The 19,540-nt window shown below is 42.3% G+C and overlaps 1 protein-coding gene across 5 annotated transcripts in view; it reads right to left on the reverse strand.

The window, feature by feature from the left end:
- Positions 1-19,540, reverse strand: part of LOC141106250 (uncharacterized) — an 83,336-nt gene that overhangs the window by 23,076 nt on the left and 40,720 nt on the right. For 2 of the 5 annotated variants that reach the window (XM_073596870.1, XM_073596874.1), the window contains exons 3-6: positions 14,840-14,872; positions 11,277-11,312; positions 9,880-9,915; positions 9,098-9,133 (exon numbers count right to left, since the gene is read on the reverse strand). In XM_073596870.1, coding sequence (XP_073452971.1) covers positions 9,098-9,133; positions 9,880-9,915; positions 11,277-11,312; positions 14,840-14,872 — 141 coding nt within the window. The remainder of the gene's footprint in view (positions 1-9,097; positions 9,134-9,879; positions 9,916-11,276; positions 11,313-14,839; positions 14,873-19,540) is intronic. The other 3 variants (XM_073596871.1, XM_073596872.1, XM_073596873.1) reach the window with 3 other exon arrangements.

Below are 19,540 nucleotides of genomic sequence, written 5' to 3' on the forward strand. Positions count from 1 at the left end.
ATCAATTTTGATACGCCCATCCCCTGCAGCTGATTAAAGCTGATTTTTATGATCTGTAAATATACAGTGGGGAAAAAAAGTATTTAGTCAGCCACCAATTGTGCAAGTTCTCCCACTTAACCTCCCTGGCGGTATGATTATTTTGGAGTTTAGGTGCTAAATGCGGTACAATTATTTTGCATGGAAATTCTGCGTTTTATATTGTAGGCTTGTAATTCTTAGCAATAACACACTTAAATCTATCCACCAAGAGTCTAGTAGATATTCCGGGTATGATGAAGTTTGAAACACAAAAACAAATTATAATATAATAAATAAATATAAATAATTAAAATAAATAATAATATAATAATAATAAAATTAATTTCCCCACGATTCACTATCGCTCAATTCTGCAAGTGTTCTAATTTACTATCGCTGTTTTCTAGCTGGTCTAAAGCCACTTTTGACATAAAGGGACACTTTTTGGTTGCTATGGACAATCTCAAGTTTTCAGGCAGAAAGAACAATATATATATAATATAAAACTGCATGCAGGGCATTGGACAAAGCACTTGGGACAAAAGGGATGTGAAATAATTTCATACAGTACTGTAATCTATAAGATTACAGTCTGTATGTGTTATGACTTTTACTTTTTTTTTTAATTTGCTGCCATGCTCCACCCCCGGTGCGTCACGACGCTCGCAGAGAACGGAGTCTAGCACAGAGAGGCTTCGGAGGAGACACAGCCCGCAGACACAGCGGGGGACATCGCAGGATCCTGGGGACAAGGTAAGTAACACCGCACCAGGATCCTGCAATGTAATCCCGAGTGTGGCTCGGGGATACCACTAATGGTGCTGAAATTTAACCCCGAGCCACACTCGGGAAAACCGCCAGGGAGGTTAAAAAGATGAGAGAGGCCTGTAATTGTCATCATAGGTATACCTCAACTATGAGAGACAAAATGTGGAAACAAATCTAGACAATCACATGTCTGATTTTTAAAGAATTTATTTGCAAATTATGGTGGAAAATAAGTATTTTGTCAATATCAAAAGTTCATCTCAATACTTTGTTATATATCCTTTGTTGGCAGTGACAGAGGTCAAACGTTTTCTGTAATGCCACGTACACACGGTCGGACTTTTCGTCTACAAAAGTCCGACAGCCTGTCCGACAGACAGGACTTTCGGCGGACTTGCAGCAGACTTTCTAACGAACGGACTTGCCTACACACGACCACACAAAAGTCCGACGGATTCGTACGTGATGACGTACACCAGACTAAAATAAGGAAGTTCATAGCCAGTAGCCAATAGCTGCCCTAGCATGGGTTTTTGTCCGTCGGACTAGCACACAGACGAGCGGATTTCGGGGTCCGTCGTAGTTACGACGTAAAGATTTGAAGCATGTTTCAAATCTAAAGTCCGTCGGATTTGAGGCTGAAAAAGTCTGCTGAAAGTCCGGAGAAGCCCACACACGATCGGATTACCAGCCAGCTTTAGTCCGTCGGCGTCCGTTGGACTTTTGTAGACGAAAAGTCCGACCGTGTGTACGCGGCATAAGAGTTTAAAAAGGTTGTCACACATTGTTGCTGGTATGTTGGCCCATTCCTCCATGCAGATCTCCTCTAGAGCAATGATGTTTAGGGGCTGTCACTGGGCAACACGGACTTTCAACTCCCTCCAAAGGTTTTCTATGGGGTTTAGATCTGGAGACTGGCTAGGCCTTTTCAGGACCTTGAAATGCTTCTTACGAAGCTACTCCTTCATTGCAGTGGTAGGGCAGTGTACAGGGGTCAGTAGTCGGTAAGGCAGTGTACAGAGGTCAGTAGTAGGTAGGGCAGTGTACAGAGGCCAGAAGTATGTAGGACAGTGTACAGGGGTCAGTAGTAGGTAGGGCAGTGAACAGAGGTCAGTAGCAGGTAGGGCAGTCTACAAAGGTCAGTAGGGTTAAAAGAAGTGTACAGAGGTCAGCAATAAGAAGAGCAGTTTATAGGGATCAGTAGGGCAGAGGGGTCAGGAGGGTATGGTACTGAGGGGTCAGGAGGGCATGGTACTGGGGGGTCAGGAGGGCAGAGTACCAAGGGACCAGCAGGATATGGTATTGGAGGGTCTGGAGCACAGTACAGGGGGTTAGGAGAGTATGATATTGGAGTGCTAGGGCGGCACGGTACTGGGGACTCAGGAGGGCAGAATACAGGGGGCCAGGAAGGTACAGTACTAAGGGGCCAGAAGGTACAGTGCAGAGAGGTCAGTAGGGTACCGTGCAGGGAGGTAAAAAATAGTCACAAATAAACTGATGATAGTAGTTGGTGAACCTCATTAAGCATTGTGTTGCCTATAGGCCTGAGGGTTGGGACCATGAGATAGCACTTCATTTGACTGGATATACAAGAAGACCTGGATGCAGGACAAAGTAACCAAGAAAGGGTAGCTATGTTTGTTAGAACAGGCATTTCTTCAACTTGGCATAGATATTGCTGTTACACCAAGCTGCTGTAAGATAGATCTTACATGAAGAAAATTGTTGCCTGGAGAGAAGAGAACATTGTCTTCCTTGCATAGGCTAACACAAGTGCAAAAGAGGTCATGGAAGACCTTGCTGTCAAAATTTTGAAAGACTGCCAGGCCATTGCATAACCTTTGGGGCATCATGAGGTATTCTTAATGCCCATTAAGAATGGTGCTGAAGACTGTTTTCTACTTGTCACCTATCCCATCCCAAAAACTGATTAAATTATACACACCTCTTAAAGAGGTTTGCATTTAGCTATATGCTGCCTCCGTGTCCTGACCCCTAGGCTCACCCTGCTTTAACGTGTGAAGGTTAACCCACCCAAGTAGGAAAGTTAGGGCACAGAAACATACCAGTGGCAGAGTAGGGGACAAGAGCTGTGTAAAAGATAGAAACTAAGGATTGTGGACCACACCAGAACACACTTGAGCACAAAACTGGAGCATAGTGGATCAGGCAGCAAGACTGCAGAAGTCTCTGAAGTCAGCCAGAATACAATTCTGATGCATACCAGATTAGGTGGCAGGGCTACAGACCATATCAAAACAGGCAGAAACAGGGCTAAGGTAACAGAGAACAAAAGTACAGGTCTGGAATTGGCACAGGCAGCAGACAAGCAAATACGAACAAGTAGCAGAGATTTATCAGACAGAAACCAGTCGACGGAAGGGACAGCTCACTGAGGAAAGTTCAGCCACTGAAAATGTGAGTGCCGTTCCTTTAACCACTTCAATACCAGGCACTTAGACACCTTCCCGCCCAGGCCAATTTTCAGCTTTCAGTGCTGTTGCAATTTGAATGACAATTGCGCGGTCATACAAGACTGTACCCAAACAAACTTTTAATCATTTTGTTCCCACAAATAAAGCTTTATTTTGGTGGTATTTGATCACCTCTGCGGTTTTTATTTTCTGCGCAACAAATAAAAAAAGACAGAAAATTTTGAAAAAAAACAAGTTTTTCTTTGTTTCTGTTAAAATTTTTTGTAAATAAGTATGTTTTCTTCTTCAATGATGGGCACTGATATGGCGGCACTGATGGGCACCGATCAGGTGGCACCAATGAGGTGGCACTGATGGGCACTGATGATGGGCACTGGTATGCGGCACTGATGGGCACTCATAGGTGGCACCGATGGGCACTCATAGGCGGCACTGATGGGCACTCGTAGGTGGTATTGATTGGTACTTATGGGTGGCACTGATGGGTACTTATGGGTGGCACTTATAGTGGGCACTGATGGGCACAGATGGGCACTGACAGGTGGCACTGATGACACTGATAAAACTGATTGGTGGCATTGCTGGGCAGAACTGAAACATAATGGTGCCAATCAGTGCCCATTTGTGGCCACTGATTGGCACAGATTGGGCACATGTGGATGGCCATGGGGTACATACCTGGCCATCCACATGTTGCCTCTTCCCTGGTGGTCCTAGTGGCGATCCCTGTTGGTCCAGTGTGGTGATCTGAGGGGGGCTGCGCTGATAAACAATCAGCGCAAACCCCCCCTGTCAGGAGAGCCGCCGATCGGCTCTCCTCTACTCGCGTTTGTCAGACGCGAGTGAGGAAAAGACGATCAACGGCTCTTCCTATTGACATCGTGATCAGCCGTGATTGGACACGGCTGATCATGTGGTAAAGAGCCTCCGCTGTAGGCTCTTTACCAAGATTGGTGGAGCGGTGTGTCAGGCTGACACACCGCTCCACCGATCGCCCCGATGCGTGCCCCCGCGGGCGCGCGGCGGCATGTTATCCTATTGGACGTCATATGATGCCCAGTCAGCATAACGGAACCACCGCCCGGCCGTCATCTGCTATGGGCCGGGCGGAAAGTGGTTAAATATACAGGCACCAATCACAACAGTGGCTAGAAACAAGATGTGCCCAAGATGCTGCAGAAGGATTCTGGAAGCATCACGTGTGACAAAGGGAACTGGATGGCATTGGAGCAACAATGTTTCCCCTTAGGAAAAGAAAGTAATGTTATTTAAGCGTCCGCAAATTGTTACCTATTCATTTAAAAGCTATGTTATTCTGTGTACAGTGTTATAAGTTAGCGTTTGGCGCCATCTAGCGGCCAAGATTGTGAATGGATCTTGTTTACATTTTCACATTAACTTGACCTATCCACAATGCCTATGACCTCCCATGAGCAGCAAGAAAACTGAACTGCATTGTGGGAAGGCTATAAAACAACTCAGCGTGCCCATCTTAGGTCTCTTGGAAACGCATGGCCAGCCTGGGAGGATCTGTGTGAGGTCTCCAGCGAAGCGCGGCCTACATCCACGGTGTTGCGATCAGTGATCCTGTGACACATCAGTGAGTTGGACTGAAGGCGAGGCAAGACTGGGAAGGAGCCAGAGAAGCCTGTTGGAGTCATCTGAAAGTCCCAGAACATCTCGTTGAGCGGAGCGGAGCAGCGGAGCAGTGTTGGTCGGCCGGAAACAGGACCCTGTGTACCGGAGCAGAACTGTTTTACATTGCAGACTTGGTTGGGTGAGAGGGCTGTTGCCCAAAAGTTTCCTTGACACACTTTTACACACCTGCTTTTATAACACAGTGTTGCTGGGACCTGTAGTCCCACAGAGGAAATTCAAGGGATTAAGACTGAGTTCAAAATAGGCCTCAAGCCTGTACCTCATCACAATTTTTATACTGTGTTATTGGCACCAGAGATAGTTGCAGTGTTGTTGTAGCCCAACATCAGTTCAACATTCAGTTTGCCTTGACTTGGGAGTTGTAAACTATTGGATTACAATTTACTTTACACATAGCTAGCAGAAGAAAGAAGAAAAGAAGGACTGTCTCTTGGAAACGCAAGGCTTTGTGTTTCATTGCCCTTTAAAGTTATTGTAAAATAAATCAGTGGGAGCTCCCCAGGGATTGTTCTATGCTTTTCTAAAATAGCATTTGTCTTTTCTAACAGAAACAGAGTCTGCTAACAGTGAGACAGTGCTCATAGTGAAGTCAGTCACTCTTCATAGATGTAATTTTAAGAGGTCCATTTAAACAACTGTGATTTATGTAACACTGTTGTGGATTAAAATCTGTTGGCTGTTACACTACGTTGGTCTGAGAGTACAACTACTGTAATCTTTACTTTAAAGCGAATACAGTAAAACATAATTCTTGTTTAAGTATTCCTGTGTGGAGTGTTACTTCTTTTGAACTGTTGACCAGGTGCAGGCCGGAGATAAAAGGTGAAGACAAAAGGTATATTATAATATATATATATATATATATATATAGTGAAATTGCCTTTAAGTTTTACCGCACACTAATATTACACCACAGCTGTGTTAAGGGGACTGAGTCTGTGCTCTTACACATAATGGAACCCGAAGTGTCAGGGGTAAAGGTAGCTCCGAGGGTTTGGGATAGCCAGTGGGAAAATGAACAACTTGGCAGCTCCTACGGGGGTAGTGCACTACAGTTATATTAACATTGCTTTAAAAAAGTGGCAAAGACTGGACAAGACATGTCCTTTCCTGTGACTTGATGGGAGATTTTAACTTTCAGTAAATGTAGATTTTGTAAAAAATACAAATGATATCAGATATGCATTAGAACTGTGAATTATAAACACTGAAGAGAAATCAAACCAAAACCATGTTAGTTGCTTCACATGGTCTGAGCTTGTTGAGGCCATACGGCCTGTATAATAAGGATGGAAGGTCAAGAAAATTGAGCTCCAGACAAGATACATAAGAACAACAGTCAAGTGAATATTTTAAGTCAAATATACTGTACATACTTTGCAAATGGGTGTGAATGGTCCACAGTTAGGAAATCAGGAGCAGACTGATGGTTAGGAAGGAGAAACAGAGATGCAGATAAGAAAAATGGAAAAGTGAGGGGCTAAAGGACAGAAGTAAGAAAAGGGGGAGAAAAAAAAGGGGAGACAGCTGAAGAAGCTCTAGGGCAGTGATGGCGAACCTTGGCACCCCAGATGTTTTGGAACTACATTTCCCAGGATGCTCATGCACTCTGCAGTGTAGTGGAGCATTATGGGAAATGTAGTTCCAAGACATCTGGAGTGCCAAGGTTCGCCATCATTGCTCTAGGGTATCTAAAGAATAGATAAAAATGTTTCCCTTTCGCAGAGAGAAGGGGTTTCAGTGTTTCCCTGGCATTCCCCTCCGATTTAGAACACTATAGAGAACTTAGACCTTCAAGTGGGAGCATTGCATGAGCGTATTGAAGCCATGTGTTCCACACCTTAAAGAATTTTTATGAGTATTGATAAGTATAATGCTGAGTTTCTCGTTAATAAAGAATGAGTTTATGTGTTGTCTGATGTCTGTGACATATGCAAATTGTTTCGTCCAGGTTCTAGCAATGGTTTGTTTGGTTGCCAAGAGCACAAACATGGTTAGCTTAAATTGGGTTTTTGTAAGGATGGAATGTTTTAAATGAAGAGGTGCAAGCCAAGGGTCTTTCTGGATGCAACAGTGGAATAGATTGTAGAGCAAATTTAAAACTTTGGTCTAGAATCTAAGAGGGGAAAAACACAGCGCCTCTAAGTGCAGTAGTATGGATGCAGTTTTATAGAGGTAAAAACAGGTACTCACAAGGGAAAGTAAAAACAGCGCTTGTAAGACATGACAGTCCCGCTCTGTTTGCCCAAGGAAGGTCCGGCTGTGTGTGCGTCTCTAATGTATGAGGCCGGCAGCTGATGCAAATGGTATCCTGCACTGGCTGCTCGGTGTCGGTATGGAGATCGCTGGGAGCTTGGAGGGTGATGTGGCTTCCGGGTCTGGAAGGGAGGAGGCGGCTTTGCGTTGCATGATTCTTCTTCAGGCCACTCTAGGGCCATCTTGGAAGTGGTATATGTAGGCTGGGTCTCAGGAGACCACGCCCAGACATACACCCAACTTAAGGAGGCACCCTAGCTAACATGTAAACAGTGCACTGCACAGGAACACTTGGACAATGTTAAATATATGTTGTGTTGTAATGGATGGTATTACCATAGGGGAGTTGTTAAATGTTTTAAATGAAGAGGTGCAAGCCAAGGGTCTTTCTGGATGCAACTGTGGAATAGATTGTACAGCCTAACATAGAGCAAGTCCACCAGATGTGCATAACATTTCATATGCCATAACAGCCTTGGAAGCATAATAGGGAGTGTGAAAGGTGGAGGTGGGCAAGTCTGGTAGGAACCATGCACCATTGAGTGAGTATCTTCATAGCAGATTCAGTAGAGATCATACTGATAGAACAAGAGGTAAATGTGGACCACATTTGTGGCCAATCCTCCTCTGATTTGGTACTTCTAAGATCGCTCTTCCAGTTGAAAACATAAGAAAGCACCTCTAATCATTACCTGAGGAAGTAAAGTAATGCTAGTGTCAATAGGGTGCCGGTGAGAGACCTACCAGTGGATTATTTTTTATCTTGGTGTTATTTGACTCTTGTTAGTTCAACTTTATCTGGTAGGGGTGTGGTGTGAGGATTTTGGTATACTGGGGTGGAAGACACTTGTATTGATGCTATCACCCGATGTGGGACTTATTGTTGTCATTTATATTTATGAGATGCCACTAGACACTATCACTATTTGGACTTTAATATAAGTGGGACTTATATGTGTTTTTTTTCTAGATGTTGATTATTTTACGTTTTAGCGCTGTCTGCCTTGATTGTGGGTGATCCGGGTTAACATTTTGAGACATTTTACGTCTTATGGAGGGCAGTTAACATTTTTGTTAACACTATTTGAGTGGATATTGAGTGTTTTAGTTTTTTGAGTATTGTGTGTTTGGTGATTCTAGAAAACCAGAGGAAATGTCAATAAAATGGAAGTGCAATTGCTTCCCCCAGAATGACTCTCAGAAGATAAGGGTTACAATAGAGGTGCTTAAAGTGGTTGTTAAGCCACTTTCACATCTAAATACCATCCCCTCTGTCTTCGAATCCTGTGTCCCCCTGTGTGAGTGATTTATAAAAAAAAAAAAAAAGCCTGCTATACCTCATTTCACAGCTCTTCTCAGCGATCACATGATCGGCTGGCTTTCTCCTCTCCCCGTCTGACAGATGCAGCAGACGGGGCCAAGATTCCCCCGCTGACATCACCCGGGAGAGGAAGAGGAGAGGGAGAGCTGGCCGATCACGTGATCGCTGAGAAGAGCTGTGAAATGAAGTATAGCAGGCTTTTTTTTTTTATAAACCACTTACACATTGGCACACAGGATTAGAACACAGAGAGGATGGTATGAAGATGTAAAAGTTATTTGAGCAGCAAGAGTTGTGGGGGTGAGCAGACAGGCAGGGAAGGAGGGGAGAGAGCACAGAGGACACAGATAGCAGGGCTGCGGATGACGGAGGCACATAAACTGACCACGGTGTCAGGGCTCAGCAGCCATGATAACCCGTGATCAGTTTACAAAGGGGAGGGCATAGCCAGGCAGGATCAGCCAGGTATTATAGGTGTTACAAGGGGCCAAATAACACAGCACATACACTGTGCTGTATAACATGCTTTATAGAAACAGGATTTTTTGGGGGGGGTTAACAAACGCTTTAATGCTCTTCTGCCTCTAGGAAAACTTGCACTTCACCATCACAGCATTCCTTAATTATACTGGTTTACCTGCAGTTTGATTGATGGACAGTTCCGTAACATTTTCTAAAATAAAAAATAAAAAACTACCATTAACTTCAAAAAACACTTTAAAGAAGAATGTATATTAAAACAAAGACAACTTTCATAACAGATATTTTTAAAGGTCAAAATTAGCTGGATGTCCACTAATGGAATGTGCTCAGGGATTCCAAGCCTGGGGGAAAGCATGGGTTTCCACGTCCACTTTGAAGTAAACTTTTAAACTAGGGACTCCTTTAAACAAGTGTCTTCCAGAGCATTACTGGGGTGGAAACACTTGTATCGATTGCTATCACCTGATGGCACTTATTGTTGTCATTTATATTTATGGAGTACCACTGGACACTATCACTATTTGGACTATAATATATGTGGGACTTATATGTGTAAGTAAGATAAGTATTACATATTGTAACATATTTTCTAGATGTTGGTTATTTTACATTTGTTATAGCGCTGTCTGCCTTGTTTGGAGCTATCTGGATTGACATTTTTTAGACATCTTATGTATTATGACAGCAGCTAACTATTTTTACACACTATTTGAGTGGATATTGAGTGTTTTAGTAAAGTAACAACTCGGCGCGGATGGGTGCTTTTTAAAAATTGTGTGTTTGGTGATTCTAGGAAACCAGAGGGAATGTCAATGCAACAGAAGCTCAATTTCTACCCCCAGAAGATAAGGGTTACAGCAGAGGTGCTTAATGCTCTTCTGCATCTAGGAAAACGTGCACTCCATCATCACAGCATTCCTTAATTATACTGGATACCTGCAGTTTGATTGATGGACAGTTCCATAACATTTTCTAAAAAAAGAAAAAACTACCATTAACTTAAAAAAACACTTTAAAGCAGAATGTATATTAAAACAAAGACAACTTTCCTTTCATTTTTTTGTGGGGTTGCTCATTTGTAATGCATTGGGAATAAATAATGGCAATTTGGTTAATTGGTGTGTCATAACAGATTTTTTTAAAGATCAAAATTTGCTGGATTTCCACCAATGGAATGTGCTCAGGGATTCCAAGCCTGGGGGAAAGCATGGGGTTTCCCAGAAGTGGTAGTAAGGGTAAATGTGGCAAAATAAGTTTGCTAAAATATTTAGTGGAGTGCCATATGGTCAAAGTTTGGCGCATCAGGGGTCTCATGCTTCTGGGTTTTGATTTGGGTGGGAGCCAAGGGAGCCCCTCAGTGTCCACTGGTGAACAGCTGTATGATTCTAGTAGCACCCATAAAGGAGTAGCATCAAATGTGAAAAGGGAAATTACAGTAATTGTGTAATTTGGGCCACTTTTAGGTGAACTTGGAAACTAGGGACTCCAAGTCTCTTCCAGAGCATTTGTGTATAAACATTGTTTGAATTGGCTTTTTTATTTATTTATTAATTAAATAAACTTTGTTACACTATGAGAGGCTCTTCCCTGTTCTTTCCTATGGACTGGTTTTGCATCTCTACTCATTACCTGAGGAAGTAAGGTAATGCTAGTGTGAATAGGGTGTCGGTGGAAGACCTACCAGTGGATTATTCTTATTAGTGCGCTATGTGACTCTCTTGTTCATTCAAGAAGTCAACTTCATCTGGTTAGTGTGATGTGAGGATTTTGGTATACTGGGGTGGAAACACTTGTATTGATGCTATCACCTGATGTGGCACTTAATGTTGTCATTTATATTTATGGAGTACCACTGGACACTATCACTATTCAGACTATAATGTATGTGGGACGTATATGTGTTTATATAGGTTTCTTTGCACTGATAAGTACTGATAAGTATTACATATTGTAACATATTTTCTAGATGTTGGTTATTTTACATTTGTTACAGCACTGTCTGCCTTGATTGTGAGCTATCTGGATTGACTTTTTTTTTTTTTTTTTTAGACATTTTATGTATTATGACAGCAGCTAACTATTTTTAAACTCTATTTGAGTGGATATTGAGTGTTTTAGTAAAGTAACAACTAGGCGCGGATGGGTGCTTTTTGAGTATTGTGTGTTTGGTGATTCTAGGGAGCCAGAGGGAATGCCAATGTAACAAAAACTCAATTGCTTCCCCCAGAAGGACCCTCAGAAGATAAAGGTTACAGCAGAGGTGCTTAATGCGCTTCTGCCTCTAGGAAAACTTGCACTCCACCATCACAGCATTCCTTAATTATACTGGATACCTGCAGTTTGATTGATGGGCAGTTTCATAACGTTTTCTACAATAAAAAATAAAAAACTATCATTAATTTGGAAAAACAAAAGAAGAATGTATATTAAACACAAAGACAACTTTCCTTTCATTTTATTGTGTGGTGTCTATCCTGAAGCAGAAATTAGTTGCATAATACACACATACTGTACAAAATACAATATGGGTGTCAGTAAAACTTCTGATTTTCACAAGATTCTCTGCAGATTCAATCAGTGTTTGCATTATATGGATAGCGATAGATAGGTGAACTTCTTCTTGCTCATTTTTGAAGGATCAGTCTGCCACGATTTGTGTGATACTTATCTAGCATTGTCAGTAAAACAGTCCTGGTTTTCATTATTTTGCATAGGGATGTATAAACTAGCCATACAAACAATTTCCTCAGTACAATAATGAGAACCTGTGACTGCTTGGGAGAGCTGGTTACTGACCACTAGAGTCCTGAAATGGTCTCATAATAGTGAAGCTCTAAAATGGGAGCAGTATTTGCCTTTTTCAAGTTATCTTTAGGGTCTGGTACAGATTTAAGGGGGATTCTGGACCAAAATAAAAAATTGTGAGCCCCCCCTATAAAGCCATGCCAGACCCTGAATCCGAGAATGCAGCCTGGCTGGCCAGGAAAGGGAGGGGCAAGCACGTGGCCTCCCTCTTTACCTGAACCATATGCCCTCAACATGGGGTGCCCTGCCATGTCCTCATGTTGATGAGGACAATGGGGACCTCATCCCCACAACTTTGGCTGATGGTTGTGGGGGTCTGCTGGCTTATCAGAATCTTATATCCCCCTTTAATAATAAGGAGGTGCTCAGATACCCCCCATGTGAATGAGTATAAGGTACATAGTACACCTACTCGTTCACAAAAAAAAAAAGACGAAATAAAGGATACCCAAATGCCTGGCAAGAAAAAATATAAATCACCAAAAATTATTTCTCATTGTAATTCCATCATCATGTTGACTTCCTTGTCAAGATCCTGATGGTACCATTAGTCAGATGACATAAGGGAAGGGGTGGGGATAGTGGTAGCATCATTGAACAAATATGGCCATGGCCATTTTGGTCAATGTCAGTGATGCCACTGCTATCCCACCCCTTTGCTTAAAAGAGGGGATTCTTGATTATGTCAATGGCTCTTAGGGATACTGTGGTTGCAAGAACCCTTAGAAGCTTACAGTGATAAGCTGTCATATACAGTGCCTTGAAAAAGTATTCATACCCATTGAAATTTTCCAAATTTTGTCATGTTACAACCAGAAATGTAAATTTTTTTTATTGGGATTTTATGTGATAGACCAACGCAAAATGACACATAATTGTGAAGTGGAAGGAAAATGATAAATGGTTTTACAACATTTTTTACAAATACATATCTGAAAAGTGTGGCATGCATTTGTATTCAGCCCCCTTTACTCTGATACCCCTAACTAAAATCTAGTGGCACAAATTGCCTTCAAAAGTCACCTAATTAGTAAATACAGTCCTCCTGTGTGTAATTTAATCTCAGTATAAATACAACTGTTCTGTGAAGCCCTCAGAGGTTTGTTAGAGAACCTTAGAGAACAAACAGAATCATGAAGGTCAAGGAACACACCCGAAAGATCAGGGATAAAGTTGTGGAGAAGTTAACAGCAGGGTTAGGTTCTAAAAAAATATCCCAAGCTTTCAACATCTCATGGAACACTGTTCAATCCATCATGGAAAATGGAAAGGGTTTGGTACAACTGCAAACCTTCCAAGACATGGCCGTCCACCTAAACTGACAGGCCGGGCAAGGAGAGCATTAATCAGAGAAGCAGCCAAGAGGCCCATGGTAACACTGGAGGAGCTGCAGAGATCCACAGTTCAGGTGGGAGAATTTGTCTACAGAACAACTATTAGTTGCCCTCTCCACAAATCTGGCCTTTGTGGAAGAGTGGCAAGAAGAAAGCCATTGTTGAAAGAAAGCTATAAGAAGTCTCATTTGCAGTTTACGAGAAGCCAAGTGGGGGACACAGAAAACCTGTGGAAGAAGGTGCTCTGGGCAGATGAGACCAAAAATTAAAAGTTTTGGCATAAAAGTAAAACGTTATGTGTGGAGAAAACTTACACTGCACATCACTCTGAACACACCATTCACACCTTGAAATATAGTGGTGGCAGCATCATGTTGTGGGGATGCTCTTCTTCAGCAGGGACAGGGAAGCTGTTCAGAGTTGATGGGAAGATGGATGGAGCCAAACACAGGGCAATCTTAAAAGAAAACCTGTTAGAGTCTGCAAAAGACTTGAGATCAAAGCATATCCATGTGTTAGAAAGGCCCAGTTAAAGTCTAGACCTATATCCAATTGAGAATCTTTGACAAGACTTGAAAATTGCTGTTCACAGATGCTCTCCATTCAATCTGACAGAGCTTGACCTATTTTGCAAAGAAGAATTGGCAAAAATGTAATTCTCTAGATGTGCAAAGCTGGTAGAGACAACCACAAAAAGACTTGCAGCTGTAATTGCAGTGAAAGGTGGTTCCACAAAGTATTGACTCATGGGGGCTGAATACAAATGCATGCTACACTGTTCAGATATTTATTTGTAAAAAATAGTTAAAAACATTTATCATTTTCCTTCCGCTTCACAATTATGTGCCACTTTGTGTTGGTCCATCACATAAAATCCCAGTAAAATACAGTTACGTTTTTGGTTGTAACATGAAAAAAATGTAGAAAATTTCAGGGAGTATGAATACTTTTTCAAGGCACTGTAAGTAGCTGTACAAATGCCACTTCTAAATGTGATTTTCATCTGTCGAAGAATGGGGTGTGGAATGGGCTAAAGTTCAGCCCCTTTGTGTTTGGCTAGGAGTTTGAAAAAACCCTAACCCTGCTTTAAACTTCTCCACAACTTTATCACTGACCCGTCTGGTGTCTTTCTTGGCCTTTGTGTTGTTTGTTCACTAAGGTTCTCTAACAAATCTCTGAGGGCTTCACAGAACAGCTGTATTTATACTGAGATTAACTTACACACAGGTGGACTATATTTACTAATTAGGTGACTTCTGAAGGCAATTGGTTCCACTAGATTTTTGTTAGGCGTATCAGAGTTAAAGGGGGCTGAATAAAAAATGCACGCCACACTTTTCAGATATTTGTAAAAAATAAAATTGAAAACCATTTATCATTTCCCTTCCACTTCAAAATTATGCGCCACTTTGTGTTGGTCTATCACATAAAATCCCCAAAAAATACATTTACATTTTTTGGTTGTAACATGACAAAATGTGGAAAATTTCAAGGGGTATGAATACTTTTTAAAGGCACTGTATGTCAAAATATGCAATTTCCAAGCAGATAAAATACTGTGTTATTAACCAATATAACACTGATGCCCTTTAACAGGAGAAAAGTTGCAGTTCAAGGGAGCAATTCATTTTTAACAAAATAAAATTAGCTAGTTCTCCTGAGTCTACATGTTTCTATGAAATGTCATGTTACTAGTCGAGAAAATAATGCTAAGACCTTTTAACAGAAACCCAAGAGCAAATCTTAATTATACACACCATGAGCTTTATGCTTTACTTCCCCCTCAGTTTCTAAAAAGAAGTTGAAATACAGTTTATTAAGATGACTTTTCTGTATTACTAGAAAACATTACTGTATTAAAACATCCAAATGCAACCACAACATCAAACTACTGGCAAGTTGCAACATTTTACAATTTCGTTCTTGGTTTTAGTTACACATAACAAAATATTTAACAAATAAAAACATAAAAAGGATTAAAAGTAAGAACTCTTATCAACAAATGGAGTGTAAAGGTGCCCATGAAGCATGTATGGTCCCTTGATCTCAAAGGTGAATACAAGATTCAAACATTAGGAGTGGTAGTCAAAAGACTGTTCCCATTACCTTCGGGATGTCACTGTCAATAAAGGAATTGACCTACCATGCTTGAAAATTTCAGATGGTCATAAACATGTAAAGAAATACTTTCAAAATGTATAAGCAAGTTGTGCTAGATCAAAAGAGTATAGTCATTACTAATGTACATCAGGGTAACAAATAGAGCCAATGCATAAATTAGACTTTCAAATATGGAAACTGGGGGTTATTTGAACAGCACAAAAAACAGGCAGAGATGTGAACAACAAACACAATGTCTAAAGGCAAAGAAAACCAACATCTCAGGAGGTCTTTAAAAATATGGGCTTCCCAAACTGAATGTTTGCTTTAACAACCACATAGTCAAACTATTTATGAAGGTTGTAGAAAAAGGACAAGGTCGCTCTACAAACTTTCATCGTCCCATCATGTTACTTAGGTGGCATCTTCCTAGATATGTGATAGGTTAGCTTTAGTTTTGTTTGATAGGTAAATTTAGTTGCCAAACTGTAGGCAGTGTGAATAATTTGTGTCAGGCAAAAGCATATTCTGGCTCACTGCAATCAGTGCAGCCACAATCTACTAGTGAGGCCTGATCTGTGGTCTCTGCTGCTGTCAGTATGCATAAGCTTCCTCTGTATCTAGGAGACTGGGAAGTTTCTGGATAGTAGATGTGAACTTATGCAGATGGTGTGTCATGGATCTGCAGTAATATTTGTCTGTCAGCTTACCTCTCCATGTGTTCGGCGTGAGAGACCAGCCGCCCTTCACCTGGTTGCTTAAGTAATCTCTCCCCAAAGCATGGATCCCCAGGCCCTATCAGGGAACACTATATTAACCTATGCACTGCAAGCCAGCCCTGCTGATCAATATTGTGTGTTTGGCTTCCGTGTGCTCTTTGCTGTGTGTTCTACGTCTGATTCTAGTTACTGATCTTGGCTTCTTCCTGACTGTCCTTGTCTGCTTCATATCCTGACCTTGACCTGTTCCTTGACTAACTTTTCCTGCTTGATGCCCCGACCTTTGGCTATATCCTGATTATCCTTTGTTGTCGCAGTCTGCTTCTTCCTCTCTACCTTCCTGTACTCTACAGTGAGCATGAGCTGGGAGGCCCTAGGGTCGTGACCTGGAGTCAGACTGCAGCTAAATCCATCCCCACCACTAAGGGCCTCTGGTGAACACCCGCTGGCTCTTAGATTCTGCTCCCTGGGAAATCTCATGCTCTAGCTCCCAGTGTGATCCATGTTGGTGTTTCATAATACCTTCTCTCTTGAATCACCTAGAGCTCCATCCGCAGCAGTCAGCTGTAGGGTCCACAAACTTGCGGTGCACTCCTGACCCCAACAGAGTGCATCTGTCACCTGGACTGACCTGGTGACATGAATATGGAGTCCTGGTCTATCCCAGAGAGGCAGGCTCTGGTGGCTTGCTGGGTGACTGCATTTATTCTTAGAGCCCACAGAGCTCTGGGTCTTGTCCTAGAGTGGAGGAGTTCAGCCTGGGTGAGTCACACTACCTATCCAGGCACAAGCTGCTGAAGGAGGCCTCAGCTGGGTGACCTGAGGGGAAGAATGCAGAGACCCGGGTGCCTTGAAAAAGCTGACTGAGGGGAGCGTGGAAGATTGGAAAGAGGCATCCATCTGTGCCTGGGCATTGTGAGTACAGACATTGCTGGATCTTGGGGACCTTGTGCTCTAGCTAACCCTCTGCCTAGTGTAGTCAGCTGTGGGTCTATTAACCGCTTCAGCCCCGGAAGATTTTACCCCCTTCATGACCAGAGCACTTTTTACAATTTGGCACTGCGTCACTTTAACTGACAATTGCGCGGTCATTTGACACTGTACCCAAATGAAATTTGTGTCCTTTTTTTCCCACAAATAGAGCTTTCTTTTGGTGGTATTTGCGTTTTTTATTTTTTGTGCTATAAACAAAAAAAGAGTGACAATTTTTAAATAAAAAATAAACTTTTACTTTTTGCTATAATAAATATCCCCAAATTAAAAAAAAAAAAATCTTCATCAGTTTAGGCCAATATATATTCTTCACAAAAAATTGCAATAAGCGTTAATGCATTATTATGGCATTTTTTTTTCTAGTAATGGTGGTGATCTGCAATTTTTAGCAGTACTGCAACATTGTGACAGACAGATCAGAGTCTTTTGACACTTTTTTGGGACCATTGGCATTTATACAGCTACCAGTGCTATAAAATGCACTGATTACTGTGTAAATGTCAATTAATGGGGTTAATTGTGTATTCCCGCAGTGTGTTCTAACTGTATGGGGATAGGATTGACTAGGAGAGGAGCCATATAGTTTTTCCTACTTAGTAGGAACAAACGATGTGGCTCCTCTCCTCTGACAGCACAGTGATTTGTGTGTTTGCACACACACAAATCCCCATGCCAGCACTCGTGCACGCGATTGCGCATGGTCGTCGGCGATTGTGCCCGCCGACCACGCGCATCGGGTCCACCATCATGCAGCGTGTGCGTGTCCTCTGGTGGCCGAAAAAGGGTAGGACGTACCAGTATGGGATTTCGCCCAGGAGAGCCATTGTGCCGCAGTATATGGTCGGGAACCGGTTAAAGGGGATATTGGCTGGGGGTCCCAAAGAGCTCTGTCCAGATACTGTCCACTAAAGAAAACGGGGCTTTGCACTACTCCACTTTTGTTGAGAAAAAAAACATTCCCCTCTGGGTGATCTATGTACATTACAAGGATTTTAACAAACTTTGTTGCAGATTCCTAACTTTTGTTAGTCTACTTTTGCAGTTGCTGCACCTGCAGGGCTCTAATGAGGAAAACTGCAGGGTTTGCACCGCTTTAGATGTGATTTCCTATTGGGAGTATCTCACCAAAAATGAAATTTTTGTTGCAGGGGATGCCTGAAATCTGACTTGTATCTTAGTGCAGATTTCGGGGAAAATCAGTAAGCCAATCACAAAAGAAGGAAATTATGTTTCTGGGGGGCGTTCTGTACACATTCTGTGTACAGAAAGCCTCAAGGTAGCCATATTGCATTGTATTTTACATAAAATTACAGAGCTGCAGACTGAAAAGGGAGTAGCGATACACTTGAAAATCAGAATCGGCCTTGACACCATGGTGGTGTGATGAAAGTGACCCGTGTGACTATAAATGCTGGGTTATGTTTCTGACTAGGGATGAGCCGAACACCCCCCCTGTTCGGGTCGCACCAGAACATGCGAACAGGCAAAAAATTTGTGCGAACACCGTTAAAGTCCATGGGACACGAACATGAATAATCAAAAGTGCTAATTTTAAAGGCTTATATGCAAGTTAAATAAAATTATAAAAATTATAAAATTATAAAAAGTGTTATAAAAAGTGTTTGGGGACCTGGGTCCTGCCCCAGGGGACATGGATCAATGCAAAAAAAGTTTTAAAAACGGCCGTTTTTTCGGGAGCAGTGATTTTAATAATGCTTAAAGTGAAACAATAAAAGTGTAATATCCCTTTAAATTTCGTACCTGGGGGGGTGTCTATAGTATGCCTGTAAAGGGGCGCATGTTTCCCATGTTTACAACAGTCTGACAGCAAAATGACATTTCAAAGGAAAAAAGTCATTTAAAACTACTCGCGGCTATTAATGCATTGACAATACACATAGAAGTTCATTGATAAAAATGGCATGGGAATTCCCCACAGGGGAACCCCGAACCAAAATAAAAAAAAAAAAAAATGACGTGGGGGGTCCCCCTAAATTCCATACCAGGCCCTTCAGGTCTGGTATGGATATTAAGGGGAACCCGCACCAAAATTTAAAAAAAACGGTCTGGGGTCCCCCCAAAAATCCATACCAGACCCTTATCTGAGTATGCAACCTGGCAGGCTGGAGGAAAAGAGGGGGGACGAGAGAGCGCCCCCCCTCCTGAACCGTACCAGGCCACATGCCCTCAACATTGGGAGGGTGCTTTGGGGTAGCCCCCAAAACATCTTGTCCCCATGTTGATGAGGACAAGGACCTCATCCCCGCAACCCTGGCCGGTGGTTGTGGGGATCTGCGGGCGGGGGGGCTTATCGGAATCTGGAATCCCCCTTTAACAAGGGGACCCCCAGATCCCGGCCCTCCCTTCTGTGTGAAAAGGTAAGGGGGTACAAAAGTACCCCTACCATTTTACTAAAAAACTGTCAAAAATGTTAAAAATGATAAGAGACAGTTTTTGACAATTACTTTATTTAAATGCTTCTTCTTTCTTCTATCTTCTATCTTCCTTCATCTTCTTCTTCGTCTGGTTCTTCCTCCGGTGTTCTCGTCCAGCATCTCCTCCGCGGCGTCGGCGTCTTATTCCCTTCTTCTCCTCGGGCCGCTCCGCATCAATGATGTCATTGAGGGAGGCTCCAACTGTGTGACG

This window comes from Aquarana catesbeiana, linkage group LG08, assembly GCF_042186555.1.
Source record: "Aquarana catesbeiana isolate 2022-GZ linkage group LG08, ASM4218655v1, whole genome shotgun sequence".
Classification (NCBI taxonomy): Eukaryota; Metazoa; Chordata; class Amphibia; order Anura; family Ranidae; genus Aquarana; species Aquarana catesbeiana.